The following is a 20,319-nucleotide window of genomic DNA, read 5'->3' as shown; positions in this document are numbered from 1 at the left end:
ACGCATAGAGTAGGGAGAGAGCTATTAAAAGGTATGAGATGACAGATGTTTGTTTTTCTACTGTATTGTTTGTATTCAGTAACACTGATGTGATTGATGCTCCAGTGTGACAGTATACCTATTTACCCAATTAAACCAGCAAACTCTCTCTCTTTCTCTCTCTGTAGTCTGAGCTAAGTGATTAAACCCACAGGTAGATGTCGGGCCTGGAAATAGTTTTCTAACCTCTTATTTTTGTTTACAGGAAGTGCTAGGAACAATCTCATTGCACCACAATACATCTGTTTGGCAGAATCTCTTAAGAGATGACAGAGACATTTTGAAATGAAAAACATTGGCATAAAGATACTCAGGCGTCACCGTAACGCAATGTTGATGCAGTAGCTTGAATAAATGACTCATACATGAAATTGAAAAGTGAAATGGAAATGGTTTGGTTCACGGAATGCCACTCATACAGCAAACTGTATGTGGGTTTATTATTTGTCTGTTTAATGGCATTCACGGGGGGAAACTAGTATGACAACAGCCAGCTGGCCCCCTCTCACCTCCAAGGAGTTCCTCCCCGCCTTCCTGCTCTTCCTCCTCTCCAAAGACGGGCGGAAATAGCCAAACACATCCTGTGCTGATTAGTAGGAAACATATCAAGGGTCTAGCGGTTCTCGTTTTTCTTTGTTTTATAACCCCCAAAACTAATCTGCTGAGTAAGCCTGACTGGCTGCTACAGCGTGCTTGTTTTCTTAACAAGCTTTGTCTGCACCCGCGGCTCCCAAATGCGAGAAGAAAAAAAACGCCTTTGGTAATGTGTGTTTTAAGGTCGACCAATTAATACAAAGCAATATCCCATCTGCTGTGCCTAGCTTCAATTAAGAGGTTTATTATGTATTAATCCCACCAGGGCTACGTATACCCAGAACACGCTCTATTCTATTCTACACTCTGAGGTTATACAGTATCTGACATTTTTGTCAAAAATGAGTGGGTTCTATCTGCAATCCAATCACAAACCTAAGCAAATATGGACGGACCAATCAGAACACGTTTTTGCCATCTCCCTCTAAGTATCATCTAGACTAGTCTAGCCAGCAAAAGTGGCACGCAAGCAAAAAAAACACTGTCAGAAATCTTCAAGTAAGGGATGTTGTCACATCGTTGATCTGTGATGACAGTAATTCGTCTGATGACCATAATACATTTATTCATGTATTTGATGATGTGTTCGGACTCTATCCTGGTAAATAAAAAATCTAAAAATGATTTATGTATTCAGATATTTATTCAAATTTGCGCAGATATAACCTTACAGTCCCAATGTCACGACTCTAGTATTACAGCATGGGACGTGTTGAGGCCCACACATCTTCCACATTACTGTCCCCCAAGGGGAATAATATGATGTGTTTATTCTTAATATGAGTTGTTATGTTTGTTTAATCCATGTAGTGTTTGTCTCACAGCTCTTTGACTAGCCCAACACGCACGCGCACACACAAACAGGTACACACACACACACACAGAATCAAAAACACAAGCACACACACGTGGAGAGAACATGCACGCACACATGTACACAAATTCATGCGTGCACTCACACACACTGCAATGTTCAGATTATCAGAGGAAGCACAAAGCACAGCGTGTCCTACTCATCAGTAGAGGTCAGTTGAAAGCCTCCTCTCCCTCCCCAAGCAAGTAAACAATTGAGCAACTTCCAAAGCTGCTGAATATTATCGGTTTTCAACCCACAATAACAAAGTGGAGATTCAGCACATTTGCAGACTAAGACGTTATCTTTGTTTGGCATGATGCCTGCTGACTTGTCATTTGGGGAGAGCGGTATCTTTGTAAATAACATTTCACCTGTCTTTAGTACAAAGAATCTACTTAATGTAAGTCCCAAATGGCACCCTATTCCCTAGATATTGCACTACTGTTGAGCAGGGCCCATAGGGAACATGGAACTATTTGGGACTTATCCCATCTGTTTCCCAACTTGGCTTTGTTGAATTGGCCTTACTAAAATGCCATGCAAGCTTTTTAGTTATTAGATAGAACTATTGTTTTGTAACTGAATGTTTTTTTCTATCTTATACTGTATATATAGTCCATTCGGAAAGTACTCAGACCACTTCACTTTTTCCACATTTTGTTATGTTCCACCTTATTCTAAAATTAATGAAATAGTTTTTTCCCCTCATCAATTCTTTATTTATTTCACCTTTATTTAAAACCTCTTGAAGCTAGGGGGGACTAATTTTATGTTTGGAAAAATAACGTTCCCAAAGTAAACGGCCTATTTCTCAGGACCAGATGCTAGAATATGCATATAATTGACAGCTTAGGATAGAAAACACTCTAAAGTTTCCAAAACTGTAAAAACATTGTCTGTGAGTATAACAGAACTGATTTTGCAGGCGAAAGCCTGAGAAAAATCCAATCAGGAAGTGACTCTTATTTTGAAACCCCTGTGTTTCTATGCATCCCTATTGCCCATTGAAAGGGATTCAACCAGATTCCCTTTTCTATGGCTTCCCTAAAGTCAACAGCCTTTAGACATAGTTTCAGGCTTTTATTTTGAAAAATGAGCGTGAACGACCACATTGCGTAAGTGGACAGGTGGGGGCTCTCAGAGTGATTTGTGTGCAAAAGAGAGAGGCGGCCATTGTTCCTCCCGGTCCTAGTGAAAAGCCAACTGTCCCGGTTGATATATTATCGAATAGATATTTGAAAAACACCTTGAGGGTTGATTATGAAAAACATTTGACATGTTTCTGTGTACATTATGGATATAATTTGGAATTTGTGTCTGCGTTGTCGTGACCGCTCTTTCCGGTGGATTCCTGGGCATAATGCACCAAACTACCGGAGGTATTTGGATATAAAAAATATCTTTATGGAACAAAAGGAACATTTGTTGTCTAACTGGGAGTCTTGTGAGTGAAAACATCCGAAGATCATCAAAGGTAAGCGATTAATTTGATTGCTTTTCTGATTTTCGTGTCCAAGTTACCTGATGCTAGGTGTGCTTATTGTTTTGTTATGCTATCGATAAACTTACACAAACGCTTGTATTGCTTTCGCTGTAAAGCATAATTTCAAAATCTGAGACGACAGGGTGATTAACAAAAGGCTAAGCTGTGTTTCGCTATATTTCACTTGTGATTTCATGAATATGTAATATTATTTGACTGTTGCGCTATGCTATTCAGCGTTGCTGATGACAAATATACCGGATCCGGGATGGGTGGTTCTAAGCCAGGTAGGCTAGTTGAGAACAAGTTCTCATTTACAACTGCGACCTGGCCAAGATAAAGCAAAGCAGTTCGACACATACAACAACACAGAGTTACAGATGGAATAAACTGTCACGCCCTGACCTTAGAGAGCTTTTTATGTCTCTATTTTGGTTTGGTCTGGGTGTGATTTGGGGTGGGCATTCTATGTACTTTTTTCTATGTTTTGTATTTCTTTGTTTTGGCCAGGTATGGTTCTCAATCAGGGACAGCTGACTATCGTTGTCTCTGATTGGGAACCATACTTAGGTAGCTTTTTCCAACCTGTGTTTTGTGGGTGTTTTGTGGGTAGTTGTTTTCTGTTTAGTATACTGCACCTGACAGGACTGTTTCAGTTTCGTTTATTCACTTTGTTATTTTGTTCTAGTGTTCAGTTTAATAAAATCATGAACACTTACCACGCTGCGCTTTGGTCCAATTCTTCCTCATCAGACGACACACCATAAACAAACATACAGTAGAAGAAAAGCTTCACACAATACCCCAAAATCGCAAAGCAAAATTTTGAAAATTCTGTGAACATTTTTTTTTTAAATATCACATTTACATACTGTAAGTATTCAGTCCCTTACTCAGTACTTTGTTGAAGCACCTTTGGCAGCGATTACAGCTGTCACGCCCTGACCTTAGTTATCTTTGTTTTCTTTATTATTTTGGTTACGTCAGGGTGTGACAAGGGGTGGTTTGTTGTGTTTTTGTCCTGTCTAGGGCTTTTGTATGTCTATGTATTAGTTGCCTGTGTCTCCACTTATTCTATATAGCTTCACGTTCGTTTTGTTGTTTTTGTAAGTTTGTTGAAGTGTTCTTCGTTTCATTAAAATAGAAGATGTATTCACATCACGCTGCGCCTTGGTCTCATCGCTATAACGAATGTGACAACAGCCTTGATTCTTCTTGGGTATGTTGGAAGATGAACCTTCCCCCAGTCTGAGGTCCTGAGTGCTCTGGAGCAGGTTTTCAACAAGGATCTCTCTGTACTTTGCTCCATTCATCTTTCCCTCAACCCTTACTAGCCTCCCAGTCCCTGTTGCTGAAAAACATCCCCACAGCATAATGCTGCCACCACCATGCTTCACCGTAGGGATGATGCCAGGTTTTATCCAGACGTGACGTTTGGCATTCAGGCCAATGAGTTCAATCTTGGTTTCATCAGACCAGAGAATCTTGTTTCTCATAGTCTGAGAGTCTTCAGGTGCCTCTTGGCAAACTCCAAGTGGGCTGTCATGCCTTTTACTGAGGAGTGGCTTCTGTCTGGCCACTCTACCATAAAGGCCACAGTGTTCTTGAGGACCTTCAATGTTGCAGAAATGTTTTGGTACCCTTCCCAAGATCTGTGCCCCGACACAATGTCTCCAAGCTCTACGGACAATTCCTTCGACCTCAAGGCTAGTTTTTTGCTAAAATTGTATTAGTCACATGCGCCGAATAAAACAGGTGTAGACCTTGCAGTGAAATGCTTGCTTACGAGCCCCTAACCAATAATGCAGTTTCAAATAAATATGAATAAGAATAAGAAATAAAAGTAACAAATAATTAAAGAGCAGCAATAATATACAGGGAGGTCCCGGTATAGAGTCAATGTATGGGGGCACCGGTTAGTTGAGGTAATATATACATGTAGATAGAGTTATTAAAGTGACTATGCATAGATAACAACAACAACAGAGAGTAGCAGCTATGTAAAAGAGAAGGGGGGCAACGCAAATAGTCTGGGTGGCCGTTTGATTAGATGTTTAGGAGTCTTATGGCTTGGGTGTAGAAGCTGTTTAGAAGCCTCTTGGACCTAGACTTGCCGTGCAGTAGCAGAGAAAACAGTCCATGACTAGGGTGGCTGAAGTCTTTGACAATTTTTCGGGCCTTCCCCTGACACTGCCTGGTATAGAGGTCCTGGATGGCAGGAAGCTAGGCCCCAGCGATGTACTGGGCCGTACGCACTATCCTCTGTAGTGCCTTGCGGTTGATGTGAGCCATGACCAGCCTTTCAAAGCACTTCATGGCTACAGACGTGAGTGCTACGGGTCGGTAGTCATTTAGGCAGGTTACCTTAATGTTCTTGGGCACAGGGACTATGGTGGTCTGCTTGAAACATGTTGGTATTAGACTCGGATAGGGAGAGGTTGAAAATGTCAGTGAAGACACTTGCAAGTTGGTCAGCGCATGCACGCAGTACACATCCTGGTAATCCATCTGCTCCTGCGGCCTTGTGAATGTTGACCTGTTTAAAGGTCTTACATTGATTGCGGGGAGCGTGATGTGAGTCTTCAGGAACAGGTGGTTGTCTCATGCATGTTTCAGTGTTATTTACCTCAAAGCGAGCATAGAAGTAGTTTAGCTCGTCTGGTAGGCTCACGTCACTGCGCAGCTCTCGGCTGGGCTTCCCTTTGTAGTCTGTAATGGTTTGCAAGCCCTGCCACATCCGACGAGCATCAGAGACAGGGTAGTACGATTCAATCTTAGTCCTGTATTGATGCTTTGCCTGTTTGATGGTTCATTGGAGGGCATAGCGGGATTTCTTATAAGCTTCCGGGTTAGTGTCCCGCTCCTTGAAGGCGGCAGCTCTAGCCTTTAGCTCAGTGTGGATGTTGCCTGTAATCCATGGCTTCTGGTTGGGGTATGTACGTGCGGTCACTGTGGGGACGGCGTCATCGATAGACTTATTGATGAAGCCAATCACTGCTGTGGTGTACACCTCAATGCAATCATAGGAATCCCGGAACAGATTCCAGTCTATGCTAGCAAAACAGTCCTGTAGCTTAACATCTGATGCATCTGACCACGTTTTTATTGATCGAGTCACTGGTGCTTCCTGCTTTAATTTTAGCTTGTAAGCAGGAATCAGGAGGTTAGATTTATGGTCAGATTTGTCAAATGGAGAGCTTTGTATGCGTCTCTGTGTGCGGAGTAAAGGTGGTCCAGAGTTTTTCCCCCTCTGGTTGCACATTTAACATGCTGATAGAAATGTGGTAATATGGATTTAGGTTTCCCTGCATTAAAGTCTCCGGGCATTACGAGCTCCACCTATGGGTGAGCGTTTTCCTGTTTGCTTATGGTGGAATACAGCTACTTCAATCAGTCTTGGTGCCAGCATCAGTCTGTGGTGGTATATACAGTGGGGAGAACAAGTATTTGATACACTGAACCCAATAGAAAATCTTTGGAGGGAGCTGAAAGTCCGTATTGCCCAGCGACAGCCCCGAAACCTGAAGGATGGAGGAGGTCTGTATGGAGGAGTTGGCCAAAATCCCTGCTGCAGTGTGTGCAAACCTGGTCAAGAACTACAGGAAACGTATGATCTCTGTAATTGCAAACAAAGGTTTCTGTACCAAATATTAAGTTCTGCTTTTCTGATGTATCAAATACTTATGTTATGCAATAAAATACAAATGAATTACTTAAAAATCATACAATGTGATTTTCTGGATTTTTTGTTTTAGATTCCATCTCTCACAGTTGAAATGTACCTATGATAAAAATGACAGACCTCTACATGCTTTGTAAGTAGGAAAACCTGCAAAATCGGAGGGGTATCAAATACTTGTTCTCCCCACTGTAGACAGCTATGAAAAATACAGATGAAAACTCTCTAGGTAGATCGTGTGATCTACAGCTTATCATGAGATACTCTCCCTCAGATGAGCAAAACCTCAAGACTTCCTTAGATATCGTGCACCAGCTGTTATTTACAAAAATACATAGTCCGGCGCCCCTTGTCTTACTAGACATATCTGTTCTATCCTGCCAATACAGAGTATAGCCAGCCAGCTGTATGTTGATAATTTCGTCGTTCAGCCACGACTCCATGAAGCATAAGATATTCCAGTTTTGAATGTCCCGTGGGTAGTTTAATCTTCCGCGTAGGTCATCGAGTTTATTTTCCAAAGATTGCACGTTTGCTAGCAGAATGGAAGGAAGTGGGGGTTTATTCGATCGCCTATGAATTCTCAGAAGGCAGCCCGTCCTTTGGCCCCTTATTCTCTGCCTTCTCTTCACGCAAATGACAGGGATCTGGGCCTGTTCCCGGGAAAGCGGTATATCATTCACGTCGGGCTCGTCAGACTCGCTAAAGGGAAAAAAGGATTCTGCCAGTTCGTGGTGAGTAATCACAGTTCTGATGTCCAGAAGTTATTTTCGGTTATAAGAAACGGCAGCAGCAACATTATGTACAAAATAAGTTACAAACAATGCAAAAAAAACAACAACAATTTTGTTAGAAATACGTAAAACATCAGCCTTGTTCCCCAGCGCCATGCACTTTCAACTGTGGGTCCTTATATAGACAGGTATGTGCCTTTCCATATCATGTCCAATCAATTGAAGTTACCACGGGTGGATTCCAATAAAGTTGTAGAAACTGGATGATCAATGGAAACAGGATGCACCTGAGCTCAATTTTGAGTCTCATACTTAATTTTTTATAAATTTTCTTCAGATTTACCATATTATACATGTCTTGAATCAGGTTTAACACTCCTATTTGTATTAGTGCGTTACAAGATGCCCAGATCAGAGAGAAGATGTCCCATTAAAAAAACATTCTACCAGCTGTTAGTTGTTGTCCCAAATGGCACCCAGTCCCATATATAATGCACTACTTTTAACCAGAGCCCTATGGGCCCTCGTCAAATGTATTGCCCTATGTAGATAATAGGTGCCATTTGGGACGCAGGCAGAGATAGGGGTGCAGCTCAGGGCGTTCGGCTTACTCCATACAGGAAACAGTAAAAGGAGTCGTGTGGCGGTCCACATTGCTCGTAAAAGCCCTCATGAATGTGTCTGCTAAAAAAACATGACTGGAGCCTTTTGCACTCCATTAGCCTATAAGCCAAGCTTTTACGAGCGCAGGATGTCATGCTTTCTGGCTTTCTTAATTTGATTAGCAGCCATTATGACCACTTCAGATGCTGACTGGGCCCAAATGGAACACATGAAGAAGAATGAAGAAGCATGCATAAGCCTACAGTACTGATAAGATTGTGCCTGATGGCTGACGTTTTACATGCTCCTATAACCAACTGTGCTATTTGTTAGGTTTTTTTGTGTTGTTTGTAACTTGTTTTTAAACCTATTCTGTACATAATGTTGCTGCTACCATCGCTTATGACCAAAAATAACTTCATTTGTGTGAAGAAAAGACAGAGGACAAGAAGAGGGCACAACAAAACCTTTTCCCCCTCAGGAGACTGAAAAGATTTGGATTGGGTCCCCAGATCCTCAAAAAGTTCTACAGATACACCATCGAGAGCATCCTGACAGGTTGCATCACCACCTGGCATGCCAACTGCTCGGCATTTGACCGTAGGCGATACAGAGGATAGTGCATACGGCCCAGTACATCACTGGGGCCAAGCTTCCTGCCATCCAGGACCAAATAATAGGCGTGTCAGAGGAAAGCCCATAAAATTGTCAGAGACTCCAGTCACCCAAGTCATAGGCTGTTTTTAAAATGTATTTTATTTTTATTTCAGCTTTATTTAATCAGGTAGGCCAGTTGAGAACAAGTTCTCATTTACAACTGCGACTTGGCCAAGGTAAAGCAAAGCAGTCCGACAAAAACAACAACTTTGAGCATCGCTGAGGTGCACCCCTGACTAGCTCGGAAACCAGATTGCATCGTGGAGAAGGTACGGTGGGACTCAAAATGTTCTGTGATCTGTTTGTTAACTTGGCTTTCGAAGACTTTAGAAAGGCAGGGCAGGATGGATATATGTCTGTAACAGTTTGGGTCTAGAGTGTCTCCCCCTGCAAGGGGAACTGCTACTTCAAGGTCTCAGAGCAAGTGACGTCACCGATTGAAACGCTATTTAGCGTGTACCACCGCTAACTAAGCTAGCCGTTTCACATCCGTTACACTCACCCCCCTTTTGACCTCCTCTTTTTCCGCAGCAACCAGTGATCCCGGTCAACAGCATCAATGTAACAGTACAACTTTAGACCGTCCCCTCGCCCATACCCGGGCACAAACCAGGGACCCTCTGCACACATCAACAGTCACCCTCGAAGCATCGTTACCCATCACTCCACAAAAGCCGCGGCCCTTGCAGAGCAAGGGGAACTACTACTTCAAGGTCTCAGAGCAAGTGACGTCACCGATTGAAACGTTATTTAGCGCGCACCACCGTTAACTAAGCTAGCCGTTTCACATCCATTACATATATATGAAGAAAAATATATACACATGAGACAAGACAAACAGACGTCCTACTGCCACACCATCTTGGATACGCCAACGCTTTCTATGCTACCACACGGCAAGTGGTACCGGCGCTCCAAGTCTAGGACCAAAAGGCTCCTTAACAGCTCCTTAACACCAAATCCAATAAAACTGCTGAACATTTATTTTTTACTTTAATTTATTTGGTACATAAACTCTTCTTGAACTGCACTGTTGGTTAAGGGCTTGTAAGTAAGCATTTCACGGTGAGGTCTACACTTGTTGTCTTTGTGTGTGTACTCAAATCATATGTCAACACACACGTACACTGTTTTCATAACACCTGTCATCAACATTTTTACAAGTATATTATACAATGGATATCAAAACAGTTCTACAGGTTTAACTCAATTACTATGAATGGTAGTCATATATTTAACTGTAACTGTTATCATTTCAGACTAGTCTTCCATGCTTTTGCAGTTCATTTTGAAGCCAAGGGATTATTTATCTTGAGAGACAGAGAGATGTTTGTGTCTGGCTAGAAAACGTCCCACGTAAAGCTGACTCAATGTACATGAAGGAGCAGAGGCTCTATTTTAGTAAATCATTCGGAGCACAGGGTTACATCCACTCTCATTCAATACTTTCACTCCCTGCCTAACAACGTTTTGATGGCCTTTCGTAAATCTCAAGCTACGAACCACAGCTCTTGTCTTAGTATATTAATATCGACAAATGGTCACTTATTGAATCAATGCTTCTGTTTTGTTCCAATATAGGAACATCTATAGGCTGTCTGTAACGGGACACTCCAAATAAAGTGGAACTAACCAGTGTTTTTGTTTCGTGTCCAATAGGAGGACACAGATCACAACTACTACACATCAAAGACCTACGGCCCCACGGACCCCATGAGCAAGGACTTGTGGGTAAACGTTGACCAGATGGACAAGGAGAAGGTGAAGATCCATGGCATTTTGTCCAACACTCACAGGCAAGCTGCGGTAAGACAACCTTCCTCTCAGATTCTGATTATGTGGAAAAATGGAGATACCTGGAATGACTTGGGATGATTTGATATGAAATAGACTCATAATGACTTTCAACTGGACAGACTCTGCAGCGGGAGCTGCACACTGCAGCAGTAGGGTGAAGTTTCTGTAGACAATGGGTCAGTGATCTTGAGCCAACTAATGGTTAAGGTTAGGATTGGGGGAGGGGAAGCTGATCCTAGATCTGCAACTAGGGAAAAATTCACTACCTCTGCTTTGGGCTTTGTATCAGGTCCTTGTACAGTCAGGAGACCGAGAACAGGGTGGCATGAAGGAGGGAGGAGGAAAGGAGGGAGGATGGGGGTAAACAATGAAACAATGTCCCGTCCACAATGAGTAAAGACACAAAATGGAGTGGTGCATTGTGTATTCTCCCCTTCAGTCACTGGATGATGGATTAAGCCATACAAACTGGGGCAAGGCTTCCCTTTTAATTGGAGAGGGTTATGGAGAGTGCAGCTTTCCTTATTCTTCCATAGTGAATGAACCGAGCAAGTGGTATTGGGAAGTTTTCTCAGTGTATGTCCCAAATGGCACCCTATTCCCTACATAGTGCACTACTTTTGACCTCTGGGCCCTGGTCAAAAGTAATGCACTACATAGGGAAAAGGGTGTCATTTGCGACGTACGCTTAGACTGTGTCCAGAGAATCAATATGTTGGATGCTGGACATGAATACCCAAAGTGAATGGTCATTGAAGCAGGAGAGAAGAAGAGAGGGAGAGAAACACACCACACTGACCGCGACATCACACCAGACACAAGCCATTTGACCTGGGGATAGTAGTGCCAGCCAGCCCAGCCAGCTGTACCAAACCCCATTCAGCCAAACTGACAAGGACCTTCGCTGAGCAGGGGATACGCAGAGGATGCATCTCTTTGCACACTATTTCCTATGTAGTGCTTTTTGACCAGAGTAGCGCACTATATAGGATAGGATGCCGTTTGGGACACCACCCCCAGAGATTACCATAAGGAGACTAGTGGGCCAGAAATGTGACTTCCGTGTTCGACAACGCGTCTTAGATTGAGGAGAAGGAAGTCTCACTGTTAGCAGTGTTGATTTCTGGCACCGCGTTGTGCCAGCCCCAGTGTGTTGGAATACCCACAGAATATAATCAGCCAATGGAATCGTAAAACAAGCAAATTCATCAAAATAAAGCGTAGGAGCTAAGCTGTTGAACGACTGTGTTTAGTCATGGTAATTGACTGTGGTTGGCCGCAGCATTAGTCCCCCTGGCCTAATCCTGGATTATGTTGCCATGTTTACCATGGAGTTATCCACCCTATTCCCTATATACAGTCCTATGGGCCCTGGACAAAAGTAGTGAATCAATAGAAATATATTAATATAATATAAATATACTGTCGTCAGCTCATGAAGTTTTTTTAACTTGTTATCTAACTAATTTTTCAGTAATTGGTCAGGGACATTTTGGTACGAATCTTGTTTTGCACATAAATGAGTGTGCACATTGCGTTTCACTCTGTGAGCTCATTGAAAAATGCATGTTCTTTTATGTTCAAGCTCTAGGAAGGGTGTGTAAAAAAAAAAAAAAAATTTAAATGTATGAACACAGAAATGTTTTGTTTTCATAACCACAGCATTGTATTTTATCCTGTGAGATGTATATTTGCTTAAAAACAAATCATAACGTGGCTTGTGGTAAAATGAATAGTCAGCTACCCTAAGAACTGAGAAAGGTTGAGCAGAAGAATGTTCTTTCTCTGTCTGAGACTGAAGTTTTATCCTAATGTCTTTTTCAGTCTTATCTTTACGTGTCTTTTTGGAGCTCTCTTTCTGACCCGGGTCTTGTGTTTTTCCCCCCTTCGTGCAGAGAGTCAATCTATCCTTCGATTTCCCCTTTTATGGACATTTTCTGCGTGATCTCACCGTGGCAACTGGTGGTAAGTGAACAACCTCTTCCTGAGTTAATGTTGTCGTGATTGAGGGAGATCGAATGAATGCTAGCAAAAGTGAAATGGTGTGTGTCAGTGCATGCGTGCGTGCATGTTTATTTAGTTATTTTAAATGTTATTTCACCTTTATTTAACCAGGTAGGCTAGTTGAGAACAAGTTCTCATTTGCAACTGCGACCTGGCCAAGATAAAGCGTAGCAATTTGACACATACAACAACACAGAGTTACACATGGAATAAACAAAACATAGTCAATAATACAGTAGAAAAAAGAATATATCCAGTGAGCGCAAATGAGGTAAGATAAGGGTGTAATAGGCAATAAGGGTGTAATAGGCAATAAGGGAGTAATAGGCAATAAGGGAGTAATAGGCAATAAGGGAGTAAAAGGCAATAAGGGATTAATAGGCAATAAATAGGCCATGGTGGCAAAGTAAATATAATATAGCAATTACACGCTGGAATGGTAGATGTGCAGAAGATGAATGTGCAAGTAGAGATACTGGGGTGGAAAGGAGCAAGATAAATAAATAAATACAGTATGGGGATGAGGTAGGTAGGTAGATAGATGGGCTATTTACAGGTGCAGTGATCTGTGAGCTGCTCTGACAGCTGCTGCTTAAAGCTAGTCAGGGAGATATGAGTCTCCAGCTTCAGAGATGTTTGTAGTTCGTTCCAGTCATTGGCAGCAGAGAACTGGAAGGAAAGTCGACCTTAAGGAAGAATTGGCTTTGGAGGTGACCAGTGAGATATACCTGCTGGAGTGCGTGCTACGAGTGGGTGCTGCTATGGTGACCAATGAGCTGAGACAAGGCAGGGCTTTACCTAGCAGAGACTTGTAGATAACCTGTAGCCAGTGGGTTTGGCGATGAGTATGAAGGAGTGATATAATAACCCATTGATATACATGTGCTTGACTTTTATTTGGTAGCAGTCTGAATTATCATTGCAATTCTACATGGCATATTATAAACTGGGTGGCTCGAGCCCTGAATGATGATTGCTTGAAAGCCGTGGTATATCAGACCTTGGTAACCAGTTTATAATAGCAATAAGGCACCTCGGGGTTTGTGGTATATAACCAATATACCACGGCTAAGGTCTGTATCCACTCCACATTGCCGTTTGCTTAAGAACAGCCCTTAGCTGTGTTATATTGGCCATATACCGCACCCCCCCCTGGCCTCATTGCTTAATTATACAGCCATTGCTTTATTGCTCCAGGGTTTAGAAGAGTTTGTAATGAGGTTAGAGAAATCATTGCTGGTGTACAGAAGCATTTAGTGTGTGTGTGTGTGCGTGGGTGCATGCATGTGTCTACATGTTCTCTTTCGCGTGTGTGTGCTTGTGTTTTTGATTCTGTTTGTTTGTTTTGTGTGTGTGTGTGTGTGTGTGTGTGTGCGTGCGTGTGTGTGTGTGTGTGTGTGTGTGTGTGTGTGTGTGTGTGTGTGTGTGTGTGTGTGTGTGTGTGTGTGTGTGTGTGTGTGATTGATATCTGAATGCTGAGAAGTGTAAAGGGTCAAACAGAAGGTTATTTATCTCACCTCGTCACAGTCTGTCGACTGCCAGGCCAGCCAAACAAATTGAGCTTTGAAAACTCTCATCTGGCACAGACCGCAGTACAAAACCACTAACAGCCCTCAGCACAAGTCTTCCAGGCAGCCAGTTAGAATGGTACAAAACCACTTAGAACACTCAGCACCAGTGGCCAGTCTGCTAGACCTGGAGAAAACCACCACCACTCACAGTACCCAACACTCAGCAATACCACCCGGTCCTGGAATACGTCCCAAGTGGCTCCCTATTCCCTACATAGTGCACTACTTTTGACCAGGGCTCTGGTCAAACGGAGTGCACTGTATAGGGAATAGGGTGCCATTTGGGATGCTGATTGTGTTGGAGAGAGAACAAGACCAGAATATGGATTTGGAAAAGGACCTGCACTGCCAAGTGCTGGAATAATAATCCATTGATATACATGTGAAATAGGAGTGATATAATAACCCATGGATATAGAGTACATGTGAAATAGGAGTGATATAATAACCCATGGATATACAGTACATGTGAAATAGGAGTGATATAATAACCCATGGATATAGAGTACATGTGAAATAGGAGTGATATAATAATCCATTGATATACATGTGAAATAGGAGTGATATAATAACCCATGGATATAGAGTACATGTGAAATAGGAGTGATATAATAACCCATGGATATACAGTACATGTGAAATAGGAGTGATATAATAACCCATGGATATACAGTACATGTGAAACAGGAGTGATATAATAACCCATGGATATACAGTACACGTGAAATAGGAGTGATATAATAACCCATGGATATACAGTACATGTGAAATAGGAGTGAAATAATAATCCATTGATATACATGTGAAATAGGAGTGATATAATAACCCATGGATATACAGTACATGTGAAATAGGAGTGAAATAATAATCCATTGATATACATGTGAAATAGGAGTGATATAATAACCCATGGATATACAGTAAATGTGAAATAGGAGTGATATAATAACCCATGGATATACAGTACACGTGAAATAGGAGTGATATAATAACCCATGGATATACAGTACATGTGAAATAGGAGTGAAATAATAATCCATTGATATACATGTGAAATAGGAGTGATATAATAACCCATGGATATACAGTACATGTGAAATAGGAGTGAAATAATAATCCATTGATATACATGTGAAATAGGAGTGATATAATAACCCATGGATATACAGTAAATGTGAAATAGGAGTGATATAATAACCCATGGATATAGAGTACATGTGAAATAGGAGTGAAATAATAATCCATTGATATACATGTGAAATAGGAGTGAAATAATAATCCTTTGATATACATGTGAAATAGGAGTGATATAATAACCCATGGATATACATGTGAAATAGGAGTAATATAATAACCCATGGATATACATGTGAAATAGGAGTAATATAATAACCCATGGATATACATGTGAAATAGGAGTAATATAATAACCCATGGATATACATGTGAAATAGGAGTGATATGACAGTATGAATATTAAGAAGAAAATAATACAATTATGACAACGCTTCCTGCTTTCTGTATCTGTGGGTGTGGGGTGTGTTTGTTTGTGTAATGGACCAGAGCAAGTCAGACACGTTACAAAAGAGGCAAGTGTGTTAGTAAATGTTCCAACAGCACTAGGGAGGTGAAGGAAGGAGGAAGGGGAGGTGAAGGAAGGAGGAGGAGAAGAAAGGAGGGGAAGGGAGGAGGAGGAGAAGAAAGAAGGGGAAGGGAGGAGGAGTATTTTCCACCGAGACTGAGGATGAAACCACAACGTCTTCAGTGGCTATTATCACATCAAGGAGTCATGCTTAAACCGTACCCAACTATTCCAGCAATGTATGCTGACATTAGACTGTAATCATAATGGAAGAAAATAAATCACAATCACCATTATCATCATGCGAATATATATTTTTCCTGATTTCTTAAAGACTATTACTGGACAAGGTGAATGTTCCTCCCTAGCTATAGTATATCCCACTACCTCAGAGCTATCCTGTAAAGCATGGAGCTTCCAGAACAGTGTTGCAGTCATGAGAGATGAATAGTGGTGTGTCCCAAATGGAACCCTGTTCCCAACATAGTGCACTACTTTTGACCAGAGCCCATAGGTTTCTGGTCAAAAGTAGTGCACCATATAGGGAATAGGTTGCCATTTGGGATGCTGGAAAATGCTGTTAGCAGCTAGCAGCCACCCCACAGTAGATAAAGAGTCCCTGCATTTCTCCAGAGAGACACGGAGTGATGGAGAAGAGGGGAGTAGGAACGGCTATCAGCTCACCGCAGGCTCCAGGACTCTGCCTCTGTAAATCCCTGTTCACACACCTCCATTTCAGTGTCTTACCCCTCCCTTCATCCCTCTATCATCCTCTTTTCCTCCCTCCCTCCATCCTTCCTCTCCTCCCCCTCCCAACTCATGTATCCATTTAGCTGTCCGTTCCACCCCTCCAGCTCTACCCTGCTCCAACCTTCCGTTCCTCCATTGGAATTGTGTTACCCTCCTGTGAGCTCGAGAGACAGTGTGGGATGGTGTGGGTCTAAGGCTGGACACATATGGCCCTGCATGCAGCCAGGAAGGGGATGGGACAGGAACAGTACTAAGCTGTCCATATTAGGACAGCCACAGTCTGAGCAGTAGTCCTATTATGGACACCGCACATCAACTGAGTGTACAAAACATTATGAACACCTGCTCATTCCATGACAGACCATCCAGGTGAAAGCTATGATCCCTTATTGATGTCACTTGTTAAATCCACTTTCAGTCAGTGTAGATGAAGGGGAGGAGACGGGTTAAAGAGTCCTTGTGAAGCCTTTGAGACAATTGAGACATGGATTGTGTATGTGTGCCATTCAGAGGATGAATGGGCAAGACAAGATATTTAAGGGCCTTTGAATGGGGTATGGTAGTAGGTGCCCGGGCACAACAGTTTGGGGCAGGGACTGCAGGGTTTCCTGTGTGTATCAAGAATGATCCATCACCCAAAGGACAGCCAGCTAACTAGACCTAACTGTGGTGAAGCATTGGAGTACACATGAGCCAGCATCCCTGTGGAATGCTTTCGACACCTCGTAGAGTCCATGCCCCGACGAGTTGAGTGCTTTTCTGTGGGGAAATTAGGAAGGCGTTCTGAATGCTTTGCACACTCAGTGTGTAGAGTTGAGTTGAGACGTGTCTCAGCCACACTGAGGATAGGGGTCAACACAGAGGTCAGGCACGTTTACAGACAAATCACATAGCACATGATCAAACGAAGTGGTGTCCTGACATGGTGTTGCTTCAACACTTAGAAATGGATCACCTAATAACAGAAGTCACACAAGAAGTGTTGTTGTGACGTGAAGTGTTGTTAGTGCTGCTGGAGCCAAATGTAGAGAAGTGTCTAGAGGGTAGGAGGTTGTAGCGCTAGAGACAGGTCTTATCGGTCCCAAGCGGCACCCTATTCCCTACCTGGACAGAAGTAGCGCACTATATAATAGAGTGCCATTTGGGACACAATGGGTGGGGGTGGGGATCTGTGATCTGATCCCTCTGTAACCCCAGCTGTCATAGACAGTCAGGGTAGAAACCCAGCAGTGTGATGTCTTTACTGGCCCAGAACTGGCCCCCTGTCAAAACCCTGAAACAGACACACACACGTCACCCTCAGCTCCAGATTCCACCATACACACATGCATTGGGTTCAGCGGCTCAGTATTTCTCCAGGCACGCTATGGTTGTAGGCTTTGGTTACATCCCAAATAGCATCATATTCCCTTTTTAGTGATGGGCCCTGGTCAAAAGTAATGCACTATAAAGGGAATAGTTTGCCATTTGGGACACATACTTTGTTTTAAGGGAGGATAACCACCGGGCTGACGTGTGTGCACTCCTGGAACAAGAGGTAGGGTTCTTCAGTTGGTGGTTCCCCATAGAACCCTCTGTAACGGTTCTACCAATAACCCTTTTATCATCTAAATCAAATCAAATTCTATTTGTCACATGCGCCGAATACAACAGGTATAGTGTAACGGCTTTCTTCCTGGGAAGGAGAGGCGGACCAAAACGCAGCGTGGTTAGGGTTAAACATCTTTAATAAAGACGAATACTGAGAAAACACTACAAACATACAAAACAATAAATGTGAAAACAGTCCTGTGTTTGTGAAACAAACACAGACACAGAAATAACCACCCACAAATCCCAACACAAAACAGGCTACCTAAATATGGTTCCCAATCAGAGACAATGACTAACACCTGCCTCTGATTGAGAACCATATCAGGCCAAACATAGAAATAGACAAACCAGACACATAACATAGAATGCCCACCCAGCTCACGTCCTGACCAACACTAAAACAAGGAAAACAGACAAGAACTATGGTCAGAATGTGACATATAGTAGACCTTACCGTGAAATGCTTACTTACAAGCCCTTGACCAACAATGTAGTTCAAGAAATAGTTAAGAAAATATTTACTTAATAAACTAAAGAAAAAAAAGAAAAAAAATCTAAAAGTAAGACAAAAAAATGACATAACAATAACAAGGCTGCATACAGGGGGTACCGGTATTTGTAAAGTGACTATGCATAGATAATAAACAGCGAGTAGCAGCAGTGTAAAAACAATCCAAAGGTTCTTCCTTTAAACCCTCTACGAAGGGTTCTACTGAGAACCCTTTTACCTTTGAAAGGTTCTTCCTGGAAGCCTCTATGCCTCTATGAACTCTATGAGCCTCTATGAACGCTTCCACCAACCTTATTAGCCTTTCAAATGAAACTCTGACAATACATTACATACACTACCGTTCTAAAGTTTTAGAACACCTACTCATTCAAGGGTTTTTCTTTATCTTCACTACTATTCTACAATGTAGAAAACAGCCCAAACAAAGACAAACCTTTGAAGGAGTAGGTGTGTATGATTAAGGCCTTTCTTTGAGAGCTTAGTTATACCCTAGGTCAGTGTTGTTAGGAAACTCCTGGTTTGCATTCCACATCAGGCCTGCAAGTCGCATTATGCTTGGCTTGCAAAGTGATGTGTAATCCATATTGGAATCCAGCCAGTGTGAGGATATTCAACGATTTGAACTTTTAATCACCTGGAACGTGCGTTGAGAACGACTGCCAAGGTGGGGAAGATTCATTAATGAGACTGCCTTTAATCATCTAAAGTGGAACAACCATTGCAGTAACAGGTGCAATAAATCCAAGTAACAGATTGTATTATGTTAGAAACATTTATGTTATTTATATTTGAGTAGCATACGATTAATTAATCAATCAATGTACATGCAAAAACACAGATATTAATAGATGCAATTGTGAAAATCAACCTACAATAGAGTATTCTGGGAAATATGACAATGATGGGTGTGGTTTTGATTGTGTCATTTTGACTCTGTGTAGAGTAAAACAATCACACTTGACTCTGGTTATTAATACCAACAGACAACACTGGGGTTCTTGTACACCACTGAGTGTTTAAGTTAATATAACTCCTGAATCAACACTAAAAATTAAAATCAAGACAGAAATCATGGCAAAGATATCAACTTATATCAGCCAGAAGAGGACTGGCCACCCCTCATAGCCTGGTTCCTCTCTAGGTTTATTCCTAGGTTTTGGCCTTTCTAGGGATTTTTTCCTAGCCACCGTGCTTCTACACCTGCATTGCTTGCTGTTTGGGGGTTTTAGGCTGGGTTTCTGTACAGCACTTTGAGATATCAGCTGATGTACGAAGGACTATATAAATACATTTGATTTGATTTGAACTGTGTTAGTACTGTTATTTGAAATGATTAAGGGAATACCAGATACTGTACTTGTACAAATGTTCCCATATCGGTAAAGTTTAAAACATTCCCACGCCAATCTTTTGAAACTTGACTTTGATTACTTAAACTCTGAGGTAAACACTAATGCTCAGGCACTGTTTCAGATAAATAAAAAATTACAATTAAAAAATGTATTTAGATTCAGAAGGGTTCTATGTAGAACCCGTCCTGCCTTCCAAAGAATCTTCGAGGAACCCTACTTCCTAATACGGTTCTTAGGATGTTCAAGGTTCTAGGTAGAACCATTTTCCTTACAAATAACTTTTGTCTTCCAAAAAGTGTTCTTCAGATGAAAACGGGTAGAAACCTATCCCTCTGCAAAGAACCATTTTAGAACCATTTTCCTTTCAAATAACTTTTGTCTTCCAAAAAGTGTTCTTCAGATGAAAACGGGTAGAAACCTATCCCTCTGCAAAGAACCATTTTAGAACCATTTTTTCTATGTGTGGAATGCAGTGGAATAACAAGGCAGCCAATAAACACACACACACACACAC

General features: G+C 42.0%; 1 protein-coding gene across 4 annotated transcripts in view; it reads left to right on the top strand.

Moving 5' to 3' along the window:
- plxdc2b (plexin domain containing 2b) overlaps positions 1–20,319 on the top strand; it is a 169,961-nt gene that overhangs the window by 97,368 nt on the left and 52,274 nt on the right. For all 4 annotated transcript variants that reach the window (XM_024393051.2, XM_024393052.2, XM_024393053.2 and 1 more), the window contains exons 3-4: positions 10,305–10,451; positions 12,338–12,407. In XM_024393051.2, coding sequence (XP_024248819.1) covers positions 10,305–10,451; positions 12,338–12,407 — 217 coding nt within the window. The remainder of the gene's footprint in view (positions 1–10,304; positions 10,452–12,337; positions 12,408–20,319) is intronic.

The sequence above is a fragment of the Oncorhynchus tshawytscha genome, linkage group LG29 (assembly GCF_018296145.1).
Source record: "Oncorhynchus tshawytscha isolate Ot180627B linkage group LG29, Otsh_v2.0, whole genome shotgun sequence".
NCBI classification, from domain to species: Eukaryota; Metazoa; Chordata; class Actinopteri; order Salmoniformes; family Salmonidae; genus Oncorhynchus; species Oncorhynchus tshawytscha.
This window is presented reverse-complemented; position numbering and strand designations above follow the sequence as displayed.